This window comes from Notamacropus eugenii, chromosome 2, assembly GCF_028372415.1.
Source record: "Notamacropus eugenii isolate mMacEug1 chromosome 2, mMacEug1.pri_v2, whole genome shotgun sequence".
Lineage (NCBI taxonomy): Eukaryota > Metazoa > Chordata > Mammalia > Diprotodontia > Macropodidae > Notamacropus > Notamacropus eugenii.
In genome coordinates, this window is record NC_092873.1 from 520,621,097 (window position 1) to 520,633,855 (window position 12,759).

General features: G+C 37.9%; 1 protein-coding gene across 2 annotated transcripts in view; it reads right to left on the reverse strand.

The window, feature by feature from the left end:
• Positions 1-11,095: 11,095 nt before the first annotated feature.
• Positions 11,096-12,759, reverse strand: part of LOC140530240 (cytochrome P450 2J2-like) — a 36,300-nt gene continuing 34,636 nt past the window's right edge. For both annotated transcript variants that reach the window (XM_072649673.1, XM_072649672.1), the window contains exon 9: positions 11,096-12,027. In XM_072649673.1, the coding sequence (XP_072505774.1) occupies positions 11,846-12,027 (182 nt within the window). In that variant the 3' untranslated portion in view covers positions 11,096-11,845. The remainder of the gene's footprint in view (positions 12,028-12,759) is intronic.

Below are 12,759 nucleotides of genomic sequence, written 5' to 3' on the forward strand. Positions count from 1 at the left end.
ATCTTTGCTTCTCCTCCTCCACATTTTGGATTTTCTGGGCAGAGTTACTGAATTGGTTTGCCATTTAATCCTCCAGCTCATTTTGCAGATGAAAAAACTCAGGCAAACGTGTTGAAATGACTTATCTGCTGTTAAACATCTAGTAATTATCTGAGGCCTGAATCAATCAGGTTCAGCACTCTCCCCTATGCCACCTAGTTACCCAAAATGTAGGTCAATGTTTCTTAATAGAAATAGTGGATGATGATCTTTATTTCTAATAATCTTAATAATTTTGAACAATTTGATGTCTCATTGGATTAGATAGGCTGATGAAAAGTTTCTACAAGAATAATAAATTTGACTGTTTTCAGGTGGTTAACTGGTGAATCAGCATAAGTATGATATTAAATCTGTGGCTCCTTGGCAGAAAAGTTTTTGAGTGAGGATCAATAAAGTGAAGAGGAGATAAGGTTATCCATAAATTCACTTAACCAAGTACATCACACACAAGCTCCCAGTTCCTCATCTTTGTCTTTTCTGATTCTCCCTTCAGAAATGCATTATCTTTACATTTCAGTTTCTTTGGCTTCTTTCAGAACTCAGTTCCAAACATACCTTTTGTACAGGGACCCTTCCTTGCTTCTGTAGCCCATAACTTCAGTTGTCAGTGCTTTTTCTCTGTGATTATCACTCATTTACCTTGCACATATCTTGTGAATGATAACTTTGGATTTGACTATGCAATATGAGAGACACTGGCACAGGACCACTCAGCATGGTATGCCCACATAAGAAAAAGTGCTGTGGGGGGAGCAGAGCAAAGATGGTAGAGTAAGAGCAGCTACTCAATCAAGCTCTTAGACATACTCCTTCAGATACCCCTAAAAAGAGAACCTGACAAAAATTTGGAGGTATAGAATCTAATAGGAGACAAACTGTAGCAGATTCATAGACCAGGACAGACTGAAGGTTACTGGAAAGAATCAGTTCCAGGAGGGTGGAGGAGGATACATCATACCGCACAGGGCATCCTGCTGCAACACAGCCCACCAGGAAATGGAGTGGCCTGAAGCAATTTTATTTTAAAAAAGGAAGAAAGAAACCAAATTGCCAATATCAAAAAAGAAAGGGGTGAACTCACCTCCAATGAGAAAGAAATTAAAACAATAATTAGAAATTACTTTGCCCACCATTATGCTCATAAATTCTACAATCTAAATGAGGTGGATGAGTGTTTTAAAAAATATAAATTGCCCAGATTAACAGAAGAAGAAGTGGAAGAGTTAAACAACCTCATCTCAGAAAAAGAAATTGAACAAGGCATCAATGAACTTCCTAGGAAAAAATCTCTAGGGCTGGATGAATTTACAAGTTAATTCTATCAAACATTTATAGAACAGTTAATTCCAATACTATATAGACTATTTGGGAAAATTGGAGAAGAAGGAGTCCTCCCACATTTGTTTTATGATGCAAATATGTTTTAGATACCTAAATCAGGGAGAGACAAAACAGAGAAAGAAAATTGTAGACCAATATGTCTAATGAATATACATGCAAATTTTTTTCATTTTGTATATTTTTAATGCTCTATAATCACTACCATAAAACTTAGATTTTCTTTCCCTCCTAACCCCTACCACACCCTTCCCTCCCCAAGACGGCATACAATTCTATATAAGATATATATATACATTCCTATTGAATACATTTTCATTATAGTCATGCTGTGTAGAAGAACTAAAATAAATGGGAGAAATCATATAACAAACCAAAACATAATACACATACACACACACACACACACACACACACACACACACACACACACACACACAATGATCTGCTACATTCTGCGATTGAATTCCATAGTTCTTTCTCTGAATGTGGAAGGCATTTTGCCTTAGAAGAACATTGGGAAATTTTTTTAATGTCCTTGCATTGCTATGAAGATCCAAGTCTACCAGAAAAAACTCTTGTACACTGTAGTCACTGCGGTTCACAAAGTTCTCCTGGTTATGCTCCTTTTGCTCAGCATCACATTATATAAATTTTTCCAGGTCTCTCAAAGGTCTTCTTGATCATCATTTCTTATGGTGGCAATAGTATTCCATTGCATTCATATACCATAATTTATTCAGCCATTCCTCAATTGAGGAGGATTCCCTTCATTTCCAGTTTTTGGCCACTACAAAGAGTGCTGCTATAAATATTTTTGTACATATGGGACCCTTTCCCATTTTTATGATCTCTTGGGTATACAGTCGTAGAAGAAATATTGCTGGGTCGAAGGGTATGCACATTTTTGTAGCCCTTTGGGCTTAGTTCCAAACTGCTCCCTAGAATGGCTGGATGAGCTCACAGCTCCACCAACAATGAATTAGTGTTCCAACTCTCCCACATCCTCTCCAACATTTGTCATTTTCTTATTCTGTCATGTTTGCCAATCTGATAGGTGTGATGTGGTAACTCAGAGTTGTTTTAATTTGTATCTCTCTAATCAAAAGTGATTTAGAGCATTTTTTCATATGATTATGGATATCTTTAATTTCTTCCTTTGAAAACTGCCTGTTCATATCCTTTGACCATTTATCAATTGGGGAATGACTTGTATTGTTGTACATTTGACTTAGGTCTCTATATATTCTAGAAATGAGGCCTTTATCCCTGAAATTAGCTACAAATGTTTTTCCCAATATACTACATCCCTCTGAGTTTTGGTTGCATTTGGTTTGGTTGTGTAAAAACTTTTCAGTTTAATGTAATCAAAATTATTCATCTTCTACTTCATAATGCTTTCTATCTCTTTAGTCAAAATTCTTCCCTTCTCCATAAATCTGATAAATTCACTCTCCCTTGCTCCTCCAGTTTGTCCATGACATCAATCTTTATACATAGATAGTGTACCCATTTGGACTTTATTCTTGTGTAGGGTGTCAGGCATGGGTCTATGCCTAGTTTTCACCACACTGTTATCCAATTTTCTCTGCAATTTTTGTCAGACAATAAGTTCTTATCCCAGAAGCTTTTTGGTTTATCTTTCCATAGCCTTTTATTACATATAATTTTTATTGCATTGTGATCTGAGAAGGATACATTGATTATCTCTGCTTTTCTGCATTGGATTGTGAGGTCTTTATGTCCTAGTACATGGTCAATTTTTGTATATGTGTCATATACTGCTGAGAAAAAGGTATGTTCCTTTCTATTCTCATTCAATTTTCTCCAGAGATCTGTCATATCTACCTTATCCAGAGTTTTATTTATCTCCTTAACCTCTTTATTGTTTATTTTGAGGTTAGATTTATCAAGTTCAGGGACGGGGAGTTTGAGGTACTCCACTAGTATAGTTTTGCTGTTAATTTCTTCCTTCAACTCCCTCAATCTCTCCTCTAAGAATCTGGATGCTATACCACTTAGAGCATACATGTTTAGTAGTGATATTGCTTCATTGTCTGTGGTACCTTTTAGCAGGATATAGTTTCCTTCCATATCTCTTTTGATTAGATCTATTTCTGCTTTTGCTTTGTCTAAGATTGGGATTGCTACTCCTGAAGCATAATATATCACCTGAAGCACAATATATTCTACTCCAACCTTTGACCTTCACCCTGTATGCATCCCCCCATTTCAAATGTGTTTCTTCTAAACAACATATTGTTGGATTATTGCTTTTAATCCATTTCGCTATCCGTCTCCGTTTTATGGGAGAGTTCATTCAATTCACATTCACAGCTATGATTACAATCTGTGTATTTCTCTCCATCCTCTTTCCCACCATTTGTGCATATAGCTCTCCAGTCTCCCTTCCCCTCCTCAATAGTTTTCACTTTTCACCACCACCTCCTGCAGCCTTCCCTTCCTTCTTTCATCCCCTCTCCATTTTACTCCACTTTACCCTTACTACTTCTTCCCTCTCTTTTAGCTTCTCCTCCTCTTTCTCCCCCTTCCCTTTCTACTGCCTATAGAGCTAGTTAGAATTATATACTTAAGTTTATTGTTCCCTTCTTGAACCAAATCAGATGAGAGTATCTCTCAAATAATGCTCGTCTCCCTCCCCTCTTTCTCTCTACTATAATTTTGTACTCTTCCTTTGATGCAATTTACCATCTTCTGCTTCCTCCTTTTCACACCTCCTGTGACAATCCCTTCATATGTTTAAATCGTATTTTTAACATGACACCATTTACTTTATACCCATTCCCTCTATGTATATCCCTTTTATATTTCATAATAGATGTACAATTCTCAAGATTAACAGGTATCATTTTACCTTATAGGGAGATAAATAGTTTGCCCAAATTGAGTAACAAGTTTTGTTTCTCCCCCTCTCTCCCATTTACCATTTTATGCCTCTCTTGAGACCTGCATTAGAAGATGGAATTTTCTATCAAGTTCTGGCATTTTTGTCAGGAAGGTATGGAAATCCCTTACTTTGTTGAATGACCCTCTCCTTGCCTGAAATGTTATGCTGAACTTTGCTGGTTAGTTGATCCTTGGTTGTAGGCCCATCTCCTTTGCCGTACAGAATATTGGATTCCAATTCCTTCGATCTTTTAATGTAGAAGCTGCAAGGTCCTGTGTGATCCTGACTGGAGCTCCTTGATATTTGAATGGTTTCTTTCTGGCTGCTTATAGTATTTTCTCCTTCACTTGATAGTTCTGGAATTTGTCAACAATATTTTTGGGGGTTTTGTGTTTGGGATCCCTTTCAGGAGGTGAATGGTGAATTCTTTTGATGACTATTTTGCCTTCTGGATGTAGCACTTCCAGGCAGTTTTCCTTGATGATTTCCTGGAAGATATTATCCAGACTCTTTTTTCATCATGGCTTTCTGGCAGGCCAATGATTCTTAAATTTTCTCTCCTGGATCTATTTTCCAGGTCAGTTGTTTTTCCAATTAGATATTTTGCATTTTCTTCTATCTTTTCATTCTTTAGATTTTGTTTGACTGATTCTTGCTGTCTCACAGAGTCATTAGTTTCTACTTGCCCAATTCTAATTTTTATTAAATTGTTTTCTTCAGTTAACTTTTGTATCTCCTTTTCCATATGTCCAATTTTTCCTTTCAAGGAGTTATTTTCTGCAGTTAATTTTTGTACTTCCTTTTCTATTTTTTCAATTTTTCTTTTTAAAGAGATATTCTCATCAGTGAATTCTTTTTTTATACTTTTAAAATCATTGGCCAGTTTTTCTTCTATTTCCTTTTTCAGCTGTTCCAGGAGAGCTGTTTGTGCATGCGACCAGGTCATAGTCCCTTCTAAAGTTTCAGATGGAAGTACAGTCTCACTACTGACCTCTTTGGTATTTGTGTTTTGGTCACTGTCCCCATACAAATATTCTATGGTTTTGTTGCTCTTGTTTTGCTTTTTCTTGTTCATGATGGTAATTGTTTGTTGTGGCTTCTGGTTCTTTCAGTCAGAAGCTGTAGAACTTGGTGTTGATCTGACTTGCATGACAAAAGCTAAGAGCAAGTTTTTTTTTCATCTTTTTGCTTTGTGTTTCCCTGATGTGCCCCAGGGTTAGCTTGTTAAGTGTTGGGAAGGGGTGGTCTGGTCATGGAAGATCTCCTCAGCTGAACTGAGGCAAAGGCAAGCTCAGGGGATGGTGATTCCAGCTGCCCTATTGTCTTCCCATTTCTTTTGGAGTGCTGAGGCTTGCCTGGGTACTAGTGCTAGTTTCCACCACCCTGGGGCCCCTCTCCTTCCAGTTCTCCTCTGCCACAGTGGGAGGAATCCCCCTTAGCTATTTTCCTAGCCTCAGGTATTACGAGACTATTTGCTCCCTCTACTGTTCCTGCTGATCCAGGAGTTTTCTGAGGAAATATTTTATGGTTCTTTCAATGTCATCAAGGGGGGAAGAGAGAGCATTTACTGATCACTCTGCCATCCTGGCCCCCGGAAGTTCAAGTAGGTGACTTACAGACATTTAATTTGGGGGTTGAAAGTCTCAGGGGCTGCTGTGGCTGATATCTGGTGCTCAGTGGCTGTCACTCGCTCAGCTCTGCTGGTCTCTCACCCTTAGCTGCCACTCTACCAGTGCCACCTGCTGCTGTCTCAGGTTTCCCCAGGGCACTCCCACTCCTCTGCACCGGATGCTCTGTGCTATGTGGTGTGGGCTCACCCCCACGAAACAGATACTTCCCGTGGACCTTCCAGTCTGTCCTGGGCTTTGAATCTGCCACAGTCTGTCTCCTATTGGATTCTGCACCTCCAAAATTTGGTCAGATTCTCTTTTTAGAGGTATCTGAAGGAGTTCATCCAAAAGCTTAGGTGAGTCATTGCTGTCTCTCTGCCATCTTGGGTCCAAAAATTTTAAATAAGATTTTAGCGAAAAGAATACAGCAGCTTATCGTGAGAATAATACATTATGATCAGGTAGGATTCATATTAGGAATGCAGCACTAGTTCAATATTAGGAAAACTACTAGCATTATTGATCATATCAGCATCAAAACTAACAGAAATCACATGATTATCTCAATAGATGCAGAAAAAGCTTTTGACAAAATACAACATCCATTCCTATTACAAACACTGGAAAGCACAGGAATAAAGGGAACTTTTCATAATAGAATAAGCAGTGTCTATCTAAATGCTTCAGCAAGCATTTTATGCAATGGAGATAAGCTAGATGCATTTCCAATAAGATCAGGGGTGAAACAGTGATGTCCATTATCACTACTTTTATTCAATATGGTACAAGAAATGTTAGATGTAGCAATTAGAGAAGAAAAAGAAACTGAAAGCATTAGAATAGGCAAAGAAGAAACTAAGTTATCATTCTTTGCAGATGATATGATGATGTACTTAGAGAATCCCAGAGATTCAAGTAAAAACTAGTTGAAATAATACACAACTTTGGCAAAGTTGCACTTTACAAAATAAACCCACATAAATCTTCTGTATTTTCATATATTACTAACAAAGCCCAACTGCAAGAGACAGAAAGACAAATCTCATTTAAAGCTACAGTAGACATTATAAAATATTTGGGAGTTTAGCTGCCAAAACAAACTCAAGATCTATATGAACACAACTACAAGACACTTTTCACACAAATAAAGTCAAATCTAAGTGATTGGAAAAACATCAGCTACTCATTGGGTAGGCTGAGTCAATATAATAAAAATGGCAATTCTACCTAAATTAATTTACTTATTTAGTGCCATACCAATCAAACTATAAGATAATTATTTTCTAGAGCTGGAAAAAATTATATCAAAATGCACCTGAAAGAAAAAAAGGTCCAGAATATCAAGGGGACTAATGAAAAGAAATGCTAGGGGAGGTGGCCTAGCTCTACCAGATCTCAAATTGTATTATAAAGCAGCAATTATCAAAACCACTTGGTACTGGCTAAGAAACATAAGGGTAGATAAATGGAATATCCTAGATACTCAAGACACAATAGGCAATGCATGCAGCAATCCACTGTTTGACAAACCCAAAGACCCCAGCTTCTGGGATAAGAACTCACTGTTTGACAACAATTCCTGGGAAAACTGGATAACAGTGTGGTAGAAACTAGGCACAAACCAATGCCAGATTCCATATAGAAGAGTAAAGTCCAAATAGGTACACAATCTAGGTACAAAGATTGATACTATGGACAAATTAGTGGAGTAAGGAATAGTGTATTTTTCAGATTTATGGAGAAGGGAAGAATTTTTGACTAAAGAAGAGATAGAAGGCATTATGAAGGGCAAGATGGATAATTTTGATTACATTGAACTGAAAAGTTTTTGCACAACCAAACCCAATTCAAGCAAGATTCAGAGGGATGCAGAAAACTGGGGAAAAATTTTTTTTCAGCTACTGTCTGTGATAAGGCCTCATTTCTAAAATATATAGAGAACTGAGTCAAATGTACAAAAATACAAACCATTCCCCAATTGATAAATGGTCAAAGGATATGAATAGGCTGTTTTCAGAAGAAGAAATTAAAGATATCTATAGTTATATGAAAAAAATTCTCTAAATCACTATTCATTAGAGAGATGCAAATCAAAACAGCTCTGAGGTATCACATTGCACCTATCAGATTGGCAAACATGACAGAACAAGAAAATGACAAATGTTGGAGAGGATGTGGGAGAGTTGGAACACTAATTCATTGTTGGTGGAGCTGTGAGCTCATCCAGCCATTCTAGGGAGCAGTTTGGAACTAAGCCCAAAGGGCTACAAAAATGTACATAACCTTTGACCCAGCAATATCACTTCTAGGTCTCAATAATGATCATTCCGCAGGTTCATCTACAGAAACCTTATTACGACTTTTACTTCCTCTAGATAGTCAAGTTCTACAGTCTTCTCAACCTTCCGCAGGGCTACGGGCTGACCCTGGTGGGTGGATCTGAGGACCTCACTAAACCATCCAATTGGTAGTAGTGATGGAAGGTGTGTGCAAAGGGCAGCAGTGGATAGAGCACCAGTGCAGGAATCGGGAGGACCTGAGTTCAAATGTCACCTCAGACACTTGACACTAACTGTACAACCTTAGACAAGTCACTTAACCCCAATTGCCTCATCCTTGGTCATCTCCAGTCATTCTGAAGAATATCTGGTCACTGGATTCAGATGGCTCTGAAGGAGAAGTGAGGTTGGTGACCTGCACAGCCCTTCGTCACTCAAAACAAAGTCAAGTGCAAGTCACGTCATTATATCTCTGATGGCATGGTCTTCTTTGGCAACGAAGGACAAACACACTACTTCCAGGACTGTATCCCCAAGAGAACATAAAAATGGGAAAAGGCCCCACATGTAGAAATATATTTATAGCAGTACTCTTTGTGGTGGCCAAAAACTGGAAATCAAGGGGATGCCCATCAATTGGAGGATGGCTGAATAAATTCTGGTATATGAATGTAATGGAATACTATTGTGCTATAAGAAATGATGAACAGAAAGACTTCAGAGAGGCCTGGAAAGACTTATATGATCCCATGCTTAGTGAAATGAACAGAACCAGAACTTTGTGCACAGCAACGACCACAGTGTGTGAGAGTTTTTTCTCGTAGACTTAGAACTTCATTGCAATGCAAGGACTTAAGAAAATTCCCAATGGTTTTTTAAGGCAAAATGCCTTCCACATCCAGAGAAAGAACTATGGAATGCAATCACAGAATGTAGCAGATCATTTCCTTTTGTATTAATTTTTGATTTGTTATATGATTTCTCCCATTCATTTTAATTCTTCTACATAGCATGACTATAGTGAAAATGTGTTTGGTAGGAATGTATGTGTAGAACCTATATGGAATTTTATGCCATTTCAGGGAGGGAGGGGGGAAGAAATTTAAATTATATGGTAGTGATTGTAAAACACTGAAAATAAATAAAATTTTTAAAAAAATAACAAAAAAGAAATATACCAGGCTAATCTCCAGTAGTAAAAATCAAAACAAAATAAAACAAAAACAGGAAAGGTACTGTGCTCTTTGAGCAAAGCAGAATTGAGACAGCGCAATGTAAACACAGGATATGTAAATTTGAGATATCTACCCCAAATATTCATATGGACTATCTGTGCCCAATCTGTGGTAGAGCATTCTGAGCTCATACTGGTCTGATTAGCCACAATTGGATACACTGAAATTTCACTTTACAATGGTGATGTCATTTTGGTGCTCCTTGAAGATGAAGGACAAGTACCAACCAACCAACCAACCATATACACACACACATATAGAGATAGATAGATAGATAGATAGATAGATAGATAGATAGATAGATAGATAGATAGATAGGTAGATAGACAGATAGATAGATAGTTGCTAACATATTGCTTCTGCTTTTAGAATATAAGCTCCTTTTGAAAGGAACCATATTTTCAAGTGCATAACATAGTACCTGGCACATAGTACGTGTTCAATAAATGCTTGCTGATTCGACTTTTATACCCAGGGCTTAGCACATTACTAGGTGATGGTACACATAGTAGGTGTTTAACAAATACTTGACTTGTTGAGGAAATGAATACTGAATGTAAATGAACCTATGATAGCTTGACCATCAACTACTAAATCTTCCTTAGGTATAGCTTGTGTACCAAGGGAGAAGGTTACCACTCAGTATAAACTCATATATTAAATAATAGTAAAACTTAATTTCTTTTTTAAATTTAAGTAAAAGTAGAGATAAATGGAAGTTCCAATATCTTCTTTTCATGTCCCAAAAGATCATCTAGGGAAGCCTTTGGGAGACATGGACTTCACTTTTAGACTATTGTCTAGGGATTGATACAGACAATCAATATCATGGACTATTATCCGTTCTGATTTTGAAGATCTATCACCAGCAGCTTTCACAATGGTTGGCATATAGTAGGTGCTTAATCAATGCTTACAGAATTGAACTCATTTCACTGAACTGAATTGAAAAGGTATTCAGAGAAATGTGAAGTCACTTTGGACTTGGATTGTTGGTTCTGCTTCAAAAGAATGACAGATTGTTATCACCATCAGATTTCCCAGGAAATGTTATGTTGTTTTATTTTAATTTCAGCCTTTGATTTAGTAAACTCCTTTTCATTTCCCCATCTGTAAACTAGGCCTATCCCTACTCATTTTAGAGGGTTTCTACAGTCATGATTAAAATATGCACATAAGAGAAATTGAAGCAAAAGTGTCCCAAGCATGATTGGTTTATTAGCAATGGCTAGCAGTTTCCAAATAAAATGGATCAACTGTGACCTCCTTTGGTATAAGGACCCTACTGTTAACTCATAGAATATTCTTATAAGAATAATGGATGAATATTAGGAAGAAGAACATAAACAATAAATAAGGTACATTAATCACATTGATTCACACGGGCATTTACAGTTTTCTGATTGGCTGGGGTATTCCAAGGATTTCCATTATCAGAATGGAAATCTACCTCATGTAAATATCTCTGAAAGAACAGGGAAACTTTAGAAGAATAGAGACCATTAACAGATTAGCGTGGCTCAAGCTGTGGACATTCCTACCCCCACAAAACTATACTTCATAGTAGAATGATTATGATTTATCATCTGTAGCATGGTTTTAAATATGAATGAAGAACACAGCTCATCAACTAATGGATTAATATCTCACACTGTGAAAGTCAAGGAAAATAACGAAAGTGACTTAGAGATGAAACAAACAGAAATATTTATTGTGCTACTTCTCCATGTTCGGCACTTTGCTGGATGTTGTATGTCCAAAGACATAAAGAAAAAGTCCCTACCCACAAGGAGTTTAAAATCTATAAGGATCATCCTCATAAAGTTGTGGAAATTTTCCATAACTCATTTAAACTCTCTGAAACCTCCCCAACTGCTTGAGGTAGAGAAGGAAAAACATTGTCTCTCTGTTTAGAACATCACAACATTTTAGACTTAGAGCTGGCAAGGACCTTAGAGATCTTCCTCCTCTCATTTGAGATTGAAAACTGAGGCTGAGGTGACTTACGCAAGGTCACTCAGCTAGTAGGTGGTAGGGCTGGAATTTGAACCCAGATCCTAATACTACAAATCCAGCAATAATATTTTGTGCTTTCCTTTGGATGACATTAATGCCTCTTCTTTTATTCTGAGCAGGAAGATTCAGATTGGACTACGAGTTATCCCCCATGCTTTTGTCTTTCTATCCTCTTCTCCCTTCCTTGACTCCTCCCTTTCCTCATCCAAGCTTCAAAGTGCAAGGTGGGGAAATCTTGGAAGATGACTATAATTCTAAGTCCTTCCTTGTGTATACTAATACTACTGCTAATTTTACTACTATTACTACTAGTACTTCTACTACTACTACTACTACTACTACTACTACTACTATTACTACTACTACTACTACTACTATTACTACTACTGGAAGACCACCCTACAGGCCTAGCTTGGCCTACATCACTCGAGGAAGGGCACAGATTTTGTAGGAGACAGGAGAGACAGTTAAGCCAACTCGGAAGTCTGGGCTCAGTTGTGTGTTTGGGGGAGCCTGGAACGTGAATGTCTGGAGCAGACTGGTGAAGAAAAGGAAGAGCTCAGTCCGAGCCAGCTGTTCTCCCAGGCAGACCCTCTTTCCTGAAAGGCAAGGAGATGAGAAAGGAGTAAATCCATTAATTCTCAGCACAGGCAGTAAGTCAGGATCCAGCACTGGAATGGACCCTAAGGCCATTCAGTGACTTGTCCACTGCCACCATGATAAGAAAGTCAGCAATGGACTTTGAATCCAAGATTTCCTAGCTCCATGTCAGGCACTATTTCTACCACGCCATCCTGCTGCCAACCTCAAAAACTTTGTACAGTTGAAATACTGCATCTGTGAACAGAGGAACTGGGTTCAGATCCTACCTTGGATGCTTTTCACCCAGATGGCATTGGAAAAGTCTCTTAACCTGAGTGGGCTCAAGTTTCCTCATCTATGAAAGGATGGAGTTGGATGACGGAGCCTCCAAGGACCCTCCTAGGTCTGCATCTAAGAGCCTGCTTGTATTGTAGACTTAGCAAAATCAGGTTCCTTCTCTGAATTTAAGCCAGGTGAGTTCAGTGGAGAAAGTGGACTTGGAGTCAGGAAGCTCTGAGTTCAAGTCCTGCCCCTGATACTTAGAAACTGAGTGACCCTGGGCAAGTCACCTAACTGCTCTCAGCCTCAGTTTCCTCAAGTGTAAAATGGGGATGATGATAGCACCTCACAGGCTAAAGATGTAAAGGTATTTGCCAAACTTAAAGAATTATATAAATTCTAGGTATTATTATTACTACCACTCCTACCACTACTCTAATTAATATTCTTATCTGTCAAATGCAGACAAA